The sequence below is a fragment of the Aquarana catesbeiana genome, linkage group LG07, assembly GCF_042186555.1.
Source record: "Aquarana catesbeiana isolate 2022-GZ linkage group LG07, ASM4218655v1, whole genome shotgun sequence".
In the NCBI taxonomy this organism is placed as follows: domain Eukaryota; kingdom Metazoa; phylum Chordata; class Amphibia; order Anura; family Ranidae; genus Aquarana; species Aquarana catesbeiana.
Window position 1 is genome coordinate 189,671,969 of NC_133330.1, and position 20,102 is coordinate 189,692,070.

Consider the following 20,102-nt stretch of genomic DNA (forward strand, 5'->3'; position numbering starts at 1 on the left):
ATGAAAATAAAAGAACATTACATATATGCCCAACAAGGACCAGCAATGTACCGGTACGTCGCTGGACTTTGAGTGGCTATACCAGGATGATGAGTGCAGGCATCATCCCGGGAATTGTATTTTTCAGAGCTCATCCATGTCTTTATGGACCTTGCTTTGTGCACTGGTCCCAATTATTTGGTGGAGGGAGGATTATGGTGTAGAGTTGTTTTTTAGGGATTGGGCTTGGCCCCTTAGTTCTAGTGAAGAGAACTCTTAAGGTGTCAGCATACCAAGACATTTTGGACAATTGCATGCTCCCAAGTTTGTGTTTGGGGATGGTCCCTCCCAGCCCTTTGGAGATGGCCCCTTCCTGTTCCAACATGACTGCACCAGTGCACAAAAGCAAGGTCCATAAAGACATGGATGAGTGAGTTTGGGGTGGGGGAATTTGACTGCCCTCAACCCGATAGAATATCTTTGGGATGAATTAGAGCGGAGACTGCGAGCCAGGTCTTCTAGTCCAACATCAGTGCCTGACCTCACAAATGCGTTTCTGGAAGAATGGTCAAACATTCCCATAGACACACTTCTAAACCTTGTGAACAGCTCTTACAGAACAGTTGAAGCTGTTATAGCTGCAAAGGGTGGGCCAACTCAATATTGAACCCTACAGACTTATGCCACGTACACATGGTCGGACTTTCCGACGTAATATGTGCGATCAGAGCTTGTTGTCGGAAATTCCATGTGTAGGCTCCATTGGACAGTTTCCATCGGAATTTCCGTCGCAGAAAATTTGAGATCCGGTTCTCAAATTTTCCAACAACAAAATCCATTCGCGTAAATTCCGATCGTATGTACACAATTTTGACGCACAAAGTGCCATGCATGCTCAGAATCAAGCAGAAGAGCCGCACTGGCTATTGAACTTCATTTTTCTCGCTCATCATTGTTGTACGTCACCGCGTTCTTGACGTTTGGAATTTCCGACAAAATTTGTGTGACGTGTGTATGCAAGACAAGTTTGAGCCAACATCCATCAGTAAAAATCCATGGATTTTGTTGGAATGTCCGACCATGTGTACGGGACATAAGACTGGGATGCCATGTGAGTGTAAAGGCAGGCGTCCCAATACCTTTGACAATATAGTATACATACCATAGTTTGTAAGTGATAGAACTTTCATGTAAACCAATTAATATACACTTATGATTTTTTTTATCAGACATGTAGCAGAATACATTTTGGCCAAAATTTATGAAGAAAATGTATATTTTAAATTTTTTTATTGAATATGTTTTATAGTAGAAATGAAAAAAATATTATTATTTTTTTTTTTAATCTTTCTGTATTTTTTCGTTTATACCTCAAAAAATGAAAAACCCTGGGGTGATCAAATACCCCCAAAAAGAAAGCTCTATTTGTGTAAAAAATAATGATATATACATTTTGTTTGGGTGCAGCCTTGCATGACTGCGCAATCACAAGTTAAATACCGCCATGCTAAATAGCAAAAAATGGCCATGTCACGAAGGGGGTAAAATCTTCCAGAGTTTAAGTGGTTAAACTCACACACATTTCTCACTTTCTGAATGCCAGTTTGTTATAGAATACACTTTAAATATTTTGCTTTTAAACGTACAGCAGGTATGTGCAAGTAACAAATAGGTTTGCTAAAATAATGTGTATGTCCAGGCATTTCCTAAACCTTGCTCTCTCCCACTCTAGATCAGGGATAGGCAACCTTTTAAGCACAATGTGCCGAAAAATGTTTCAAAGAAATAGAGAGTGCAAGCTACATAAAAAATGTCAACTTCACACTTTCGATCATGAAAAGAAATCTTTAAATAGTGAATGCTGTAAAGGACTTGAACAATAATAAGAAATAAAGATTGAGCTTTGCACTTTCACATCTCAGACCACCCCAATTTCTGCACATTCAAACCTCAGATCAGTCCCAATTCCTGCACCTTCAGACCCCAAATAAACTCCTTTTCCTGCACTATATGACCCCAAATCAGTCCCAATTTCTGCACCTTTGCATCTCATATCAGCCCCAATTATTGCACCTGTAAATTAGTAGTGCCCAATAGCTAACATGGTTCAGCAGGGCAGGGGACAGGGTGCAGCAGGGCATAGCACAGTGTTCAGCAGGGCAAAGGATGGGCTCAGCAGGGCAGAGGACTGGAGTCAGTGGGGTAGTGTACAGGGGTAAGCATATAGGTGTCAGAGAAAAGAGGTCAGCAGGGCAGTGTACAGGGGTCAGCAGGGCAGAGGATGGGGTTAGCGGACAGAAGTCAGCAGGGGAAAAAGATGGGGTTAGAGGACAGAGGTCAGTGGGGCAGTGTACAGGGGTTAGTGGAGTGCAGAGGACAGAAGTAAGCAGAGCAGAGGATGGAGTTAAAGGACAGAGGTCAGGGGGTCAGTGTACAGAAGTTAGTGGGGCAGAGGATGAGGTTAGAGGACAGAGATCAGTGGGGCAGTGTACAGGGGTCAGTGGGGCAGAGGATGGGGTTAGAGAACAAAGGTAAGAGGGGCAGTGTGATGGGGTTAGAGGACAGAGGTAAGCGGGGCAGTGTAAAGGGGTCAGTGGGGCAGGGGATGGGGTTAGAGAACAGAGGTCAGTGATGCAGTGTACAGGGGTCATTGGAGCAGAAGACAGAAGTCAGAGGGGCAGAGAACAGGGGTCAGGGTTGGCAGGGCACAGTCAGAGTTCCTCCTTGCCACACAGCACATACTGTAGCTGAGATCGGATTCTTTTACAGACAGGTGTGTAACTGACTACTGGAGCTTTGCTGCTGTTCTGATCTGAAGATTTCACAGGTCAGTGCAGCAACATAGTGGGGATCTACATACCGTGCAGATGGAGGTTGGAGCTGATAAACATTACAATTTCAGCTATGTATGTACTGTGCGGGAAGACAAGATCTTCTAAATATCCTGTGCAGGGATGGGAGGAGCAGCTAAGCAGGCCGGGCACAGCATTCATTGGAGGGGGAGGGTGTAGCATTCCCTATATCCAGTCAAACACCAGCAACCATGTTGGCTAAATGAATGCAAGCTGAAAGAGGTGGGAGGGACCAGAAGGAGAAAGAGGCAGCTGAGCTTTTGTATAGCCAGCCACAAGCATTGGGCGGCTGGCTATGTCGATCTGTCAGGTGTCTCCGGGAACGCAGGGGGGGTGGGACAAGAGGCAGCCGAGCTTCTTGTATAGCCAACCACAAGAATCGGGTGGCTGGCTATGCAGGTGTCTAAAAAGTCTTCGGGTGCCATCCTAAATGCGGCCACGTGGCACCTCTGGCATGCGTGCTGGGGGTTGCTCTCTAGAGCATGTCTCAGCATTTTTTTTTTTTGTAACCCTGTTCCTGTAGTGAGAAACCGCTTTTAATTCTCCCTGTGTCATTATTACCACTCATGTAAAGTTCTTATAAGAGAATCTGCTGGAGACTCATTTCCTATTGTCATAGACATAAGGGTTGATTTACTAAAACCGGAGAGTGCAAAATCTGGTGCAGCTCTGCATAGGAACCAATCAGTTTGCAGATTTTATTGTCAAAGTTTAAAGTCAGAAGCTGATTGGCTACCATGCACAGCTGCACCAGATTCTGATCGCCCAGTTTTAGTAAATCAACACCATAGTCTCACAACTACATATCCCAAGAGCCCTGTTCCTAGGGAGGCTTTGTTTTGTGGAAAAGAAGTCAAAGGGGTTGATTTATTAGGGACAAAAATACTGTGCACTTTGCAAGTGCAGTTGCACTCTGGAAAGGCATTTCCTTCAGAGCTATGTAAATGTGGTAACGTTTCCCTTTACTAATAATACCAAATCACATGCAAGGCAAATAAAAAAACAGCATTTTCACTTGATTGAATGATGGAAGTCAGCAGACCTTCCCCCTCATTTACTAAGCTCTGGAGCACATGCCCTTGTGCAGTGCACAAACTGTTTAACCTCCCTGGCGGTATGATTATTTCATATTTTTGATGCTAAAAGCGGTACAATTATTTTGCATGGAAATTTGACGTTTTATATTGTAGGCCTGTAATTCTTAACAATAACACACTTAAATCTGTCCAAACAAGAGTCTAGTAGACATTCCGGGTATGATAAAGTTTGAAAAACGAAATCATAAAATTATAGTATAATAAATAACTATAAATAATTATAACAAATATAATAATAATAAAAAATATTCAATATAAATGTAATCAAATCAAAAACACTGAAATTTGCTCATTTGCAGAATTGTCGCTGTCATCACTTTTAGTGTTTGATGACGGATTTTCCCACAAATCACTATCGCTCAATTCTGCAAGTGATTCTAATTTATTATTGCCATTTTCTAGCCGTTTTCTAGCTGGTCTAAAACCACTCTTGATGTAAAGGGACGGTTTTGGTTGCTATGGACAATCTCCAGTTTCCAGGCAGAAACAACAGTATTTGTAATATAAAACTGCATGCAAGGCACTGGACAAACCACTAGGGACAAAAGGGATGTGAAATAAATTGATACAGTAATGTAATCTGTAAGATTACAGTGTACTGTATGTGTATTGTGTGTTTTACATTTTTAATTTGGTGTCGTTCTCCGTCCCTGTGCGTCACAATGCTCGCAGGGAACGGAACTTGGCTCCGTGATAGATCGAGCGGAGGACGGCTCGCACACAGTGCGTGGAGACATTGCAGGATCCTGGGGACAAGGTAAGTAAGCTGTACCTGGATCCTGCGATGCGATCCCGAGTGTGGCTCAGGGTTACCGCTTTTGGTGCTGAAAATCCACCCCGAGCCACACTCGGGAATACCGTCAGGGGGGTTAAGACTGCACGAAGAAATGGACCCTAACAAAGAAAGTGGAAAGGACTATAACAGTGCCCCAAAATATATAAATATATTAAAAGTTTATTAATACAGAATAAAAATGTTCACATGTACATGTATATCAGAGACATAAAGAGACACACAAAGGATGCCAATCTAATGCCCTGTACACACGGTCGGATTTTCCGATGGAAAAAGTGCAATCGGATTGTGTTGTCGGAAATTCCGATCGTGTGTGGGCTCCATCGGAATTTCCGACATACAAAGTTTGAGAGCAGGATATAACATTTTCCGACAACAAAATCTGATTGTTTTAAATTCCAATCGTATGTACACAAATTTGACGCACAAAGTGCCACACATGCTCAGAAAAAATTAAGAGACAAAAGCTATTGGCTACTGCCCCGTTTATAGTCCCGACGTACGTGGTTTACGTCACCGCGTTCAGAACGATCGAATTTTCCGACAACTTTGTGCGACAAGTTTGGCCCAAAATCCGTCTGAAAAAATCTGATGGATTTTGTTGTTGGAATGTCCGATCAATGTCCGATCATGTGTACAGGGCATAATACTCCTCTCACGGTTAGTTCTTGTTAGCCCCACCTTGGTGGAGAGTAACGAGTTCCTGCAAAACGCAAACTGCGTCAAAATTACAGCGAATAACCTGCTTCTTCAGGAAAAGTTTCAGCAAAAACACTAAAATATGGAATAATACAGACATCAGTTTCAGTTTCTATTTGATCAATGAATATACTGATTCAGTTACTGTTATCGCATACCTCAAGCTTTGTAAACAAAACAGTGAAAACACATTTTATGGTCCTACATTCAGTCACTGTCACCCCTGCCATGAGACAGTCCCCAACATTCTCCAGAGGGATACCAAGTCCCTGTACAGTTGCAGCTAGGTGTCTGCAAAGGTATCATATAAAAATCATGATACCATATGTGGCTGACAAAGTGCAGCAAACGGTATACGCAATATTGTGCTTTAGATTTATGGGGGAAGAAATCAGAGAATAATGTGGACCCCCTATGTTTACAAACTACACCCCTGTTAAAGACTGCTAATGTTGAGAACTCCAGGTCTCAGACAGGTCTACCTGCTCCTTATCCCTCTGTCTCTCCACTTCTCCCCACCACCACCATACTCCTCTCATCGGTTGATGCCAGGCTTGCAGAAGGAAAGGCGCTGGTGGGAAGGGCAGGATAGGAGATGCAGTTCTGCTGCAGGGGTGGCGGTGTTACATTATTGGTGGAAAGACTACAATTCCTAAGAGGCAATGGAACATAAGGGAGGAGCAGTTGGTGCCAGGACGAGGAAGAGTGTGGACCTCTGTAACAGTATGCCTGGGGTCTTACCTGGAAGCATAGCCTGTGTGTCAGCTGTCACCTCAGGAAATGGGACATAGCCTTGTCTGCTGCTCTGTTGTTTCTGGCCTTCTTGAGGGAAGGACAAGCAAGGTTGCTCACCATCTTAATCCACTGTTAGCCTGAGATCGAGCCAAAGATCCATGAGGGGCCCCTCCTATATCTGCAACAAATTCTGTGTTGCAGGATTGGTGAGAAAGTTATTAACCCATTGTCTACATTGTGTGGCAGGAACCTTTCAGGAGTCTTTCAAAAACCATTTGCCATACTCTCATTACATGCTCTAATACTCATCACAAGCAGTTTGCCATAAATTTTCACCCTAACCTGTGCTTAAGATAACCCTACTGCTTTAGATTGATTCTACACTGGTTCAATTACTACCCCTCTTTTGCTCTTCTTCTTACCCTATTATCACGGAGTATACATGTACTTCATTGTACTTTAACTGAATGCAGGTTTTGTTTCTCAGACAAAACGACACGTGCAGCAACGCTAAAGGGTGCCAACGATAGCCGGCAGAAGAAACCACTCAATTTGCCCCACCTTGTGTGACCTATTTTTGTTTTTTCTGGCCCAGTAAAGTCCTGCAGGCAGCTTTATACCTAGCACAGACTCCCCAGTGCAATAGTGGCTATTATAGCTTATTGCCTTTAGTAAATCAACTTGGGGATGTGCATGTATTGCGGAAATGTCCTGAGTATATGTATGGTGAGCTAGAGATAAGTAGCGGGTATAATATTCCCTGGGGTAAGCAACTCTTTCAGACAGATACCAATCCACTGATACAGTGCCAACCAGTGATGTGTTTCTTGTGCTGTTTAGATGGCTATATACAGGTGCTGTACAGTGTTCCAAAAATGAATGGTTAAAAAGCTTCCCAAACAACCTAGCAGTGTCCCAGCACTAATTACACAATCACAGTCCTAACTATAAAGCTGTCCAAGCCTAACGCTTATCAACCTCCACATACACAGTTTTGCAGCTTGAACCAAACTTTAGCTCCAACAGACATAACCTGTCTGCTTCCCAGGCTGTAGAGCTCTAACTGTGGGTCCCAGGGAAGTTGACAAAAGGGGAGAGGTTCAAAACCCAAAGTGAAAAGAGGTGTTTGACTGGAGCATGGGAGTTGTGTAAATCCCAAACAGTAATTTTCTAGACTTCCAGACATCCTGTAAGATACTCTGCTACAGTATATACAGTGTATTTTGTGACAGTGCTAGGCCCTGCCATTGTGTGAGGATAGGCAGAAAACACATAGGATTCACATTAAGGCAGAGTGTGAAGCTCCAGCTTATTGTTTTCTGAGTAGAGAAGGCTGGCTTGTTGGCGTTCTCTGGGTATGGTAGTCCCGGATCTGGGTCTGGAGCTTGGAGACTTTGAATAGATTTTGCTTGATATGAGGTCTACAATCCTGTGCCCAGGACTTACTGGTTGTGTAAGTGTGCACACTCATTATAAGCAAGGACCTGGCCATCGCTCAAAGCCCCCACCAGTAGAGAGGTTTGTGCTACCATTAAGAGACTGCACTCCATGTTTGAGAGATATCTTACCCACAGGACTGAGAGTCTGGACAGCTGAGTGAATCTAGGAGACTAGGAGAGCTGAGGCAACTAGGTGAGTCCAGGGGGTGGAGAGAGTCTATGAGTCTGAGGACTGAGAGAGAGCCTAAGGTGTCAAGAGAACTACTAATGAGAGGCCAGGAGTGGGCCTGTGCAGCAGGGTGCTGTAGTCTACAAGGCTGAACGAGCCATGTCTGAGGGTCCTTTGCCAAGAGCAACGTTGCTGCTGAGGAGACATGTCAAATGTCTCCTCAGCATTGTACATTGCACATTTCCTGCCAATTCCTACACTGTACATTTCCTGTCAACTTTTTCTGATGAAAATTCCCCTGCTTGGATGATTAACTGCTTGCTGCCCACCCACCGTCAAATGACGGTGGGGAGTTGCAGCTCTTGTTCTGGGACACTGTCATATGACGGCATCCCAGAACGGCCGCTCTCACGCGCCCATCGCTGCCGCGCCATGTTGCTAGGACACAAGGAACAACAAGGAAGTGCCGGTAATCGTCTTTCCTCGCCTCACATTGACAGAGTGTGAGGAGAGGAGAGCCGATCAGCGGCATCTCCTCACAGGGGGACATGTAGGAATGTAATCAGGGCACTGATCATCAGTGTCCTGATTACAGTAAAGAAATATAGTGTCACAATACAGTGACCACCAGTGGCAGTAATCTGTGCCCACCACTGCCCACAAGTGCCACCAATCAGTGCCCATTAGCCATACCAGTCAGTGCTGGCAATCAGTGCTGCCCATCAATGCCCATCAGTGTCGCCCATAAGTGCCACCTATCAATGCCCATCAGTGCCCATATGTACCACTTATTAGTGCCCATCAGTGCCACCTAACAGTGCCCATTAGTGCCCATAAGTGCAGCATATTAGTGCTTCATCAGTGCCACCTCATCAGTGCCCATAAGTGCCACCTCATCAATGCCCACCAGTTCATCCTATCAGTGCTCATCGGTGCCGACTCATCAGCTTAGTAAAAAAAGTAAACATTTATTTTTCAAAAATGTTTTTTTCGTAAAAAATAAAAAACCCAGCAGTGCTTAAATACCACCAAAAGAAAGCTCTATTTGTGTGAAGAAAATGATAAAAAATTTGTTTGGGTACAGTGTAGCACGACCGCGCAATTATCATTCAAAGTGTGACAGCGCTAAAAGCTGAAAAATGGCTTGGGTAGGAAGGGGGTGTTAGTGCCTGGTAGGCAAGTAGTTAAAGGAGTGGTAAACTCTTGCAGTTTTTCACCTCAATGCATTCTATGCATTGAGGAGCCAAGTTCTGCTGTCTGTGTCAATGGATCCAGCAGCAGGAGACAGGAGCTTGCCTGCACGGGTGCCCCGAGGGAGAGCGCTTCTCCGACAGGGCACTCGAGAAGAGGAAGAGCCAGAAGTGCCACTGAGGCACCCCAGAAGAGGAGGATCGGGGCCACTCTGTGCAAAACCAACTGCACAGAGGAGGTAAGTATGACATGTTTGTTATTTTTTTAAAAATGAAGGTTTAGTTATCCTTTAAGTAAGTATGTAACTAGAGTTGTGACTACGCTATACAGGAGTGTGTAACTAAAACCTCTGAATTTAATGCTAAATTTTAGAAGTAAATTTTTGGGGTAATTGGTAAAGGTGTTGGGAAAAACATTGTTTTTTTAGTCAGGGTGGAGACTTTTTACATACCGTATTTTTCCATTTGGCAACTAATAACTACAATGTGTATGTATATTTTAATTTACTGATATCTTTTTTATGGTTGTTAAGTTTTAGGTTACTGTTCAAAGCCACAGCAAAGTAATGAAAATGGGGAACTAGAAGGTCAGTGGAATGAGGAAACTTTTCCACCTGGGAAGGTGGCAACTTACATTTGTCACCAAGGATACAGCCAAACTAGTCATATTAAAAAGGCCTGCATTGAAGGTGAATGGATAACTATTTCTAAAGGCCAATGCATTGAAGGTAAGGTTTCAAAAATAATTATAAAATATTAACTATGACATTCACCCAGAATTCACCCAAAAATAAAAATGTCACTGGGCAACATTCACCTTAGACATAATTCAATTGAATGTTAATTTATCCAACATGCTTTAATTTTATGCCCCGTACACACGACTTTCCACCAACAAATCCGTGTATTTTTGTTCGAAGGGTGTTAGCTTCAACTTGTCTTGCATACACACGGTCACACAAATGTTGGCCAACAATTATGGACGTAGTGACGTACAAGGCGTACGTGATATCTCCATTATGAACGCTAGTTTTACAAGACCGAACGCTTCCGCCTCGTACTTGATTCCAAGCATGCGTGTTTGTACTTTGTACATTTGTGTACACACAATCGGAAAGTCTGACAACACAAATTTGTTGGTGGAAAATTTGAGAGCATGCTAGCCAACATTTGTTGGTGGAAAGTCCGACAACAAATGTGCGATGGAGCATACACGGTCAGACATCCAACATTTCCCGTTGGAAAATCCGATCATGTGTATGCGGCATAAGCCTTCATTCACACTGAACAGGGGTTCGAAATCATGTGGGTTCAGCTGAACTCACACAATTTCAAACCCACATTTCAGTGCGAGTTCGGGGCCAATTTGAAAGGCATCTGTGTGGGTTTGTGCACAGATGTCTATTGAAATAGTCCCTGAAGTCGCCAAAAGTAGTGCAGGAACTACTTTTGGAAATCGGTGCAGAGCCGCAACATAGGCTCCGATTTGACATGTCAAATCGCATGTTAAATTGTGCCGATGTGAACGGGGCTTAATCTACTTACAAATGAGCTGCACTGAACATAAAAATCAATCAACATATATCCAAAATTATTCTGTGCGTCTTTTCTATTTAGTTGGGCAACGAATGATTAATAATTCAAAAGGTGCATAACACAATAGTACAAAAACAAAATATATAAAAGCTTGTGTCTCTTCAGTGTTCATTCATGTGCAAACACCACTCACCTGTCAGAAAAAGGTATATGCTCACCTTCCTATGAAGTATGTATGAGTAGGAAAGGCTAGACCCTGTGTGATATTTTTATTTCTGCCTGTGTCCCTGTTTAAGATTTGTACTCCCTTCCTGCTTGTTAATACTTTTGCAAGCCTTTAAAAAATAAGAGGGGAACTCCTGAGCCCTGGATAACAGTAAAAACTAGATTAAACTAAAAATAGGGTGCTTTTGTAGGAGCTACCCAAAAGCAGGCCCCATGGAGGTGCTGATAAAGTAGGCCTCATAAAACTTTTTCCCATACTTTTCCCCCATAGGGTTAGTTAGATGGTCACTTCTTCCCAGCTAACCTGGTACTAGGGGTCCTTTGAACCTCTTAGCAGTACACTTTTTGTGCAAATATGAAAAAGTAGACAAATAAGCAGAACATTAGTGGCCTCCATTCACAAAAGCAGATCGCATGTGATATTTAGACATACCCCCCAACCGTCCCTGATTCGTCGGGACCATCCTGGGATTTGATGTATGTCTGTAGAATATATGAATATTCTCTTGATATTATTTAACTTATATTGATGAGAAGAGTCCCAAGAAAGTCCTTTATCAGTTCAAAGTCTTTGTTCATCTCCTTTCCTAAATCCAGCCCCCATCTTCTCCTAAAAAGGGCTGGTTTTGTCTCATAGTTCCACAAACTCTAGTGACAAATGTATTTCAGCCTAACTCGCCCCTCCCTTACTGAGGAGCTATTGAAATACAATATCATCCCTATTAACAGATACAGTATCTCACATAAGTGAGCACAGTATACCCCTCACATTTTTGTAAATATTTTATTATATCTTTTCATGTGACAACACTGAAGAAATGACACTTTGCTACAATGTAAAGTAGTAAGTGTACAGCTTGTATAACAGTGTACATTTGCTGTCCCCTCAAAATAACACAACACACATCCATTAATGTCTAAACCGCTGGCAACAAAAGTGAGTACACCCCTAGGTGAAAAGGTCCACATTGGGCCCAAAGTGTCAATATTTTGTGTGGCCACCATTATTTTCCAGCACTGCCTTAACCTTCTTTGGCATGGAGTTCACCAGAGCTTCACAGGTTGCCACTGGAGTCCACTTCCACTCCTCTGAGATGACATCAGGGAGCTGGTGGATGTTAGAGACCTTGCACTCTTCCACCTTCCATTTGAGGATGCCCCACAGATGCTTAATAGGGTTTAGGTCTGGAGACATGCTTTGCCAGTCCATCTTCCTTTACCCTCAGCTTCTTTAGCAAGGCAGTGGTCATCTTGCTGGTGTGTTTGGGATCGTTATCACGTTGGAATATTGCCCTACAACCCAGTCTCCGAAGGAAGAGGCTCATGCTCTGCTTCAGTATGTCACAGTACATGTTGTCATTCATGGTTCCCTCTATGAACTGTAGCTCCACAGTGCCGGCAGCACTCATGCAGCCCCAGACCATGACACTCCTACCACCATGCTTGACTGTAGGCAAAACACACTTGTCTTTGTACTCCTCACGTGGTTGCCGCCACACACGCTTGACACCATCTGAACCAAATACGTTTATCTTGGTCTCATGAGACCACAGGACATGGTTCCAGTAATCCATGTCCTTAGTCTGCTTGTCTTAAGCAAAAGGTTTGCAGACTTTTGTGCATCATCTTTAGAAGAGGCTTCCTTCTGGGACGACAGCCATGCAGACCAATTTGATGCAGTGTGCAGCGTATGGTCTGAGCACTGACAGACTGACCCCCCACCCCTTCAACCTCTGCAGCAATGCTGGCAGCACTCATACGTCTATTTCCCAAAGACAACCTCTTGATATGATGCTGAGCATGTGCACTCAACTTCTTTGGTCGACCATGGTGAGGCCTGTCCTGAGTGGAACCTGTCCTGTTAAACCGCTGTATGGTCTTGGCCACCGTGCTGCAGCTCAGTTTTAGGGTCCTGGCAATCTTCTTATAGTCTAGGCCATCTTTAGGTAGAGCAACAATTCTTTTTTTCAGATCCTCAGGGTTCTTTGCCATGAGGTGCCATGTTGAACTTCTAGTGACCAGTATGAGAGAATAAGAGCGATAATACCAGAACACACCTGCTCCCCTTTCACACCTGAGACCCGAGAATGAGTTACATGACACCGGGGAGGGAAAAATGGCTAATTTAGTCCAATTTGGCCATTTTCACTTAAGGGTGTACTCACTTTTGTTGCCAGCGGTTTAGACATTAATGGCTGTGTGTTGAGTTATTTTGAGGGTACAGCAAATTTACACAGTTATACAAGCTGCACACTCACTACTTTACATTGTAGCAAAGTGTTATTTCTTCAGCGTTGTCACATGAAAAGATTTAATAAAATATTTACAAAAATTTGAGGGGTGTACTCACTTTTGTGAGATACTGTATATTGGCATTCCATAAGAACCTGGGGGATGAACAAGAGCCATGTGTACAACCATATACCTTATACAATATAACTTTATCATCTAAATGAATTAATGTTACATAAATCAATATGTATATATTATATTCAATAAAAGGCCCTTTTCTTATGAATATCCCAATCAAGAAATATTACAGTAAAAAGAACTAATATTCTTAACTCAAACCTCTGCATCTTAAGAAATGTGAAACCTTATCCCATTTGCCATGGGGGAGAGGAAAGGCTAATTACTACCATATGTAAGCTCTCCAATGAGAAGCACAGACTGTAAAATCTTATTTGTTAGTTTTCCAAATATAGAAGAGATAAATATATATAACTCAATTATAATTTCAAGATCTATCACTTTCAAACTTGTTAGTATTTTGTAATACGCAAATATTAGATAAAGGAAAGCTTCTAACATTTCCCTCTCAAAATGATTGATTAAGCAATCTTAATCATTTTCTAATTTTCATCCATTCACATTAGCTGCATCAAATTCAAACATGCTTTTTAGATCTTAAGATATGTGATTTTAATATATCTACAATTTTGATTCTATACAAGTTAAAGTAAACTTGGTAAATCTTATGTTTCATAAACCATAAAATTATTTTTACCCTTATTATTATTAATAATTCATAAATAAAACACTGTCGTACAATGCTTTGAGGTATGGATGACACTTCAGAAATATACGTTCCATACTTTCCCTCCAAATCGTATTTAGCATAAATCTATAATCCATACAACCTTTCAAATAACCTTGTCAAAAACTAAACATAAAATGTTTCCTAACTTCAATTCAATCATATATGTGAAATAATTTTAAAAAATACATATTACTATGTTAAACCTGTCCTAACTTGTCTGAATAAACTTTAGGAAAAAATGTACTCTTATCTTAATTAACTACAGATGTTCTTGCTAACTCTATTGTAAAAAGGTTTAACCCTTTCAACTCTGAAAGTACACAACATGTGATTATAAAAGTTAACGTGTAAAAAAAAAAATCTCATCTTGATATGATAAACATATCACGTCACATTAAAATGTATATACAATAACTGCAATATATCTGATGGATAAATTATTTCATCAGTAGTCAAAAGTCAATTGTTTTTCATAAGTTCCCCTCTTATGAGAGATGTAATATTTCTTGTCTTCTTTTTTATTCTTCCTGCACTCTGTAAAGTTGGAAAAACTTTATTGAACATGAAAAAACAACAATATTTATGATGAATGAAACTCTTGTGTCAAATCTTCTCCCAGAATAGATATTCTTAAGCTTCAAGGGGTTGTTTTCATCTGGAAGGTCTAGAAATATTAGATATCTTCTATTGGTGACTCGTAAGTCATTTCCTGTACCAAAAATGGGGTATCATTATTTTTGGCGTTAATACTAGTGCATTGGTTAAGATTAGTGATGAGCTTGATGTTCGGGTCGAACATAAGTTTGACTCGAACATCGGGTGTTTGCCCATTTGCAGAACAGCAAACATGGGGTGTTCGCGGCAAATTCGAGCGCCGTGGAACACCCCATAATGCACTGCGGGATAACAGTGCATTGCTGTATAATGATTGGCCAAAGCATGCACCTTACCTGCATGCTTCGGCCAATCACAGCACCCTCTGCTAAGAGAGCCATAATTGGCCAAAGGCAGGGTGCCTTTGGCCAATCATGGGTCAGGGGGACTAAGTCCACGCCCCACACTATATAAGGCAGCTTACATGGTGGCCCTGTCTTGTTGGCGTGGACAGAGAGACAGCTTGAGTTAGATTAAGCAGACAGGTTATTCAGTTAGTGCCAGTGTATTTGATTATATATATATATATATATATATATACACACACACACACACACACACACACACACACACACACACACACACACACACACACAGTCAGTCAGTCAGTCTAGTATTTTTTTATATATATTCTGCATTTAGCATAGACTATAAATTCAGTGTTTACTCTATTCAGTCAGTGCAGGTAGTGTATTTATATATTCTGCATCCAGTGTAGCCTATATCTACAGTGCATTCTGTGGTGTACTGTTTCTAATACACTTCAGGCTGTGTCTTAACCACTTCAGCCCTGGAAGATTTGGCTGCTCAATGACCAGGCCATTTTTTGCGATACGGCAATGCGTCACTTTAACTGACAATTGCGCGGAGGGCTTTAGGAGGAGGGAGGAGTCTAGCAACAGCGCCGATCAGGTGCACACCATAGGAGCTCCCAGCACTGTCTCCAGTTCCCTCTAATGAAATATTACTAAGCCCTCCTGGCCCCCTTACCCCCTTGTTTCACTGCCTTATAAGCACTGGCTAGAACCTCTGCCCCGCGGTAGACTGTCCCAGGGCTCCGCTTTAGGGATTACCGTGCTGGAGGACGGGAGAGGTTGTTGTCCTGCCTGCTGTGCCGCCGCTGCTGGGTCATCTCTCTGCCTCCCCGCCTTCCCGTTTCCTATCGAGAGTTACGGGTCGTTGCTGCGGGAGGAGGGAAGACGGACGGGGAACACTGGAGTGGTATAGCTCCCCCTATCCTCTTGCCTCCCTGCTGGTCCGGGGCGGAGAGCGTGCAGCACCTGGCGGGATCCAAAGACAGGTAAGAAGGAGATACTCAGCCACTCGGAGGAAGCCGGAGGAGGCCGCCGAAGAACGAACAATAGGCCGAGGGCCACCGAGGATTGCCGCGAAGAGCTGAGTGGAGTCAAGCAGAGCCAAGAGGAGAGAGCCCACTGGGAGAGGTTCTGCTGAGAAGAGAGGAGTCCCCCCCTTCCAGATAAGTAAAAACTCTGAAAAACTATATCTGAATATAATATTATGTTTTTATGAAGTAAACAAAATGAAGTGAATAGGAAGAGAGAATTTCCTGAAAAAAGTGTAGGGAATATACTTGGATCCTGAAACAATAGTTTCCACATATAAAATAGCTGAAATAGAAGTATTATGTGAATGTGTGTCAGGATACATTTGGTCCAGGAGCCAACGTTTATATATGCTAAGAGACTTGTGCAATTTGGGTCCACTGCTGTTGGACAGGAGAAACTACACTTACTTGAGGTACTCTACTTTCTTGAAATTAGAAATTCTTTGAACTGTTCTGGGATGGCCCTGCCCCCTTTTGTAAAACTTATATAATAAATACACAAGTTTTAAATACTAAAAGGAAATGGACTGGGACAGGGGATAAGGGGATCTCCCCCCTGTTTGTTTTTTTTGGGAGCAAGTTGGTAAAATGAGGGGTAAGTCGGCAAGAGGTGGTGGTGTAGTGGCCAAATCACCCCGTGCTAGTCTAATGCCCCGTACACACGGTCGGATTTTCCGACGGAAAATGTGTGATAGAACCTTGTTGTCGGAAATTCCGACCGTGTGTAGGCTCCATCACACATTTTCCATCGGATTTTCCGACACACAAAGTTTGAGAGCAGGCTATAAAATTTTCCGACAACAAAATCCGTTGTCGGAATTTCCGATCGTGTGTACACAAATCCGATGCACAAAGTGCAACGCATGCTCAGAATAAATAAAGAGATGAAAGCTATTGGCTACTGCCCCGTTTATAGTCCCAACGTACGTGTTTTACGTCACCGCGTTCAGAATGATCGGATTTTCCGACAACTTTGTGTGACCGTGTGTATGCAAGACAAGTTTGAGCCAACATCCGTCGGAAAAAATCCTAGGATTTTGTTGGGGGAATGTCCGATCAATGTCCGACCGTGTGTACGGGGCATGAGCCTGAGCTCTGGTCCTATGCACAAATATATAACCCAAGGAGAGGACTTTGAAGGAGAAAGCCAAATAACAGAAAAACAATAAAAGCACAAAGGGACGTCAATTAGAAACCAAAGAATAAAAGTAGAAAAAGGGCCAGAATAAAACACTGTTAGAAATTAGCACTCTTTGAGATCCCAGAATAGACCCCGAGGAACCAGAGTTAGATTCACGTGCAAGAAGAGAAGTGAAACAACAGAAGACAGCTCAACTGCCAACAAAATAGATATGGAAATTATGTTTGCGGCCCCTGGAAAACTCTTTAAAAACAGAAATGGCAACAATCCATAAAGACCTGGGCCACATGCTTTCAAGAGTAGAGGAAGTTGAAAAAAAATGGACTCTCACACAAGCATGATAAAAGAGCTACACAGAGAAATAAAAATATTAAAAAAAAGATCAACAAGAACAAGCGTACAGATTAGAAGATCAAGAAAATAGGGATTGAAGGAAAAACCTAAGACTACGAGGTCTCCCCGAATCCACTCAGAAAATTTGACAGAAATAATAAGGAAGATTTTGAATCCAATTTTAGGAAAAGAAGAAACTAACCCAATAAAAATTGAAAGAGTATATAGAACAAGAAGACCACAAGGGTTGCCAGTGGAAAGTCCAAGAGACATAATTGTCAGATTTGAAAACTGGGAGGAAAAAAAAACTAGGAAACTGGAGAAACCTGAGGGGATATCCTCCAATCGAATATGAAGAAAAGATGATACAAATTTTTCAAGACTTCTCACAAGAAAACCTGAAAAGGAGGAGGACATTAAAACCTCAATTTAAAATTTTACAGGAGCAAGAAATCCAATATAATTGGGGTTTCCCCGCATTTCTGATTGCCAGGAGAAATGGACGTACTGCTAGACTTAGGTTTATAGAAGGAACTCACGATTTCTGTAAAAAATTGGAAATCCCAATATCAGAAAACATCAGAGATTTAACTCCAAGGCAAGAACGACACAAGACACAAGGAAACAGATTACTGAATGACCTGGTATTAAAAATCAAATGAAAAGTAAAGAGGTCTGGACGGGGTGGGGAGTGGAGGGGGGAGTGGGAGGGGGTGAACTGAAGAGAAGAGGAAGAGTTGAATATGGAGGGGATGGAGACCAGGACATGCGGGGTGCCAAGAGGTCACCTTTTCAAATACAGGAGGGGCGGACCTAGCGCGCCAAATAGAATTCCACCTCGGGCCAGAAAGAGCAAAGGGGCAAGAGAGCCCTTAAATTAATTATCTGCTCTAAGACCATGAGATCAATATACCAACAACAAGGGGGGATGGGAGGGGGGAGAGGGAGGGGAAGAAGGTTGGAGGGAGGGAAAAGGTTTGTTAATCTCAGGCAAGTCTGCTGTGGGGCTCGGATATGAAGGGTTCCCTGTGTCTCCCCGCTTGGGGTGTCCCTCCCCCTTTTTTTGGGGTGGCGCCCGGGAGGGGGGGCATAGGGAAACTGGAGAGAAATAGAGAAACATGAGTAGTATAAAATTTTTGACATATAATATTCGAGGACTAAATTCCCCAGAGAAAAGACATATGGCATTACGAGAAATAGAAAGAAATGCTGCAGAAATAATATTTCTACAAGAGACACATATTGCACAGGATACAAATGTTAAGTTATACTCAAGGGATATCCCAATATGGTATTATGGAGAGTCCTTAATCAGGAGGAAAAAAGAAGTAGCAATAGGCTTTGGGAAAAATGTTTGTTTTATAGAAGAAAAAAAAAAGTAGACTCAGAGGGCCGCTTCCTATTTCTGAGAGGGACCTTACAGGGAATAAAATATACGCTTGCAAACGTTCACTGCCCCAATAAGAACCCCAAAAAATATTTGGCAGGAATATCGAACGATCTGATGGAATTTAAACAAGGCAAACTAATACTAGCTGGAGATTTTAATACCTCCATGGACCATAAATTAGATAGTACGTCAGTTGCACTGGATAGAGAATACAAACAACTTATGCCGCGTACACACCATCGTAAATTCGAACACCAAAAGACAGATGAGAGCTATTGGTCGGAAAATACGACCGTGTGTATGCTCCATCAGACTTTTGCTGGCAGAATTCTGGCCAGCAAAAGATTGAGAGCAGGTTCTCCATTTTTCGGTTGGAAAAAGTTTTGATCAGAAATTCCGACCGTCTGTACCAATTCCGACGCTCAAAAATCCTACGCATGCTCGGAAGCAATTCGACGCATGCTTGGAAGCATTGAACTTCATTTTCTCGGCTCGTCGTAGTGTTGTACGTCACCGCGCTCTTGACGGTCGAAAGTTCAGCGAACTTTTGTGTGACCGTGTGTATACAAGCCAAGCTTGAGCGGAATTCCATAGGAAAAACCATCCAAGATTTTTCCGATGGAAAATTTGCTCGTGTGTACGTGGCATAAGAAGGGTTAAAAAATATATGAACATCAATTAGTTGACATTTGGAGAATCCAACATCCTAGTACAAAAGACTATACATTCCACTCAGCCGTACATGGTACATATTCTAGGCTGGATTACATCCTGGTTGGGCATAGAGCACTGGAGGATGTAACGGAATCAACAATAGGAATAACAACAGCGTCGGACCATGCCCCAGTTGCAATGAGGATGAAACTACAAGGGGAAACCTACGGGAAAGCCCCGTAGGGACTAAATGAGGATTTAATAGATGACAAGGAAACAGAAAAGACAATAAAAGCAGAGACCGATCCACATTTCCAAAGGAATGAGATGCCAGAAATAACAAAAGCAACAATATGGGAAGCACACAAAACGGTTATAAGGGGAAAATGGATTTCTATTGGGGCAAGAAAAAAGGAGAGAAAAAATACCATGGATAAAATTATAAAAGAAATATACGACCTGGAACAAAGACACAAAAAGTAAGCGGAAGTGGAGGAGCGAAGGTGGGTGAAGAGGAATATAAAATTGCGGCATACGCGGACGACGTCCTGATGTATGTAACCAACCCAAGGGTGACGCTGCCAAACATAATCAGAGAGATAAAAAAAAATATGGTGAACTCTTGAATTTTAAAATAAACCCCATTAAAGCAGAAATATTAAATATAGGAGTAGGGAAAAATGAAGAACTTGCATTACAGAGGAAATTTCCATTCACGTGGGTGAAAAGAGAGTTGTCATATCTAGGAATTAAATTGACACCTACCGCCGATAAATTATACCTGGCAAATTACATCCCATTACTGAATGAGATCAAAGCGGAATTAAA

At 42.3% G+C, this 20,102-nt stretch overlaps 1 protein-coding gene across 5 annotated transcripts in view; it reads left to right on the top strand.

The window, feature by feature from the left end:
- LOC141103386 (coagulation factor XIII B chain-like) overlaps window positions 1–20,102 on the top strand; it is a 1,015,098-nt gene that overhangs the window by 149,539 nt on the left and 845,457 nt on the right. For all 5 annotated transcript variants that reach the window (XM_073592904.1, XM_073592906.1, XM_073592905.1 and 2 more), the window contains exon 3: window positions 9,490–9,684. In XM_073592904.1, the coding sequence (XP_073449005.1) occupies window positions 9,490–9,684 (195 nt within the window). The remainder of the gene's footprint in view (window positions 1–9,489; window positions 9,685–20,102) is intronic.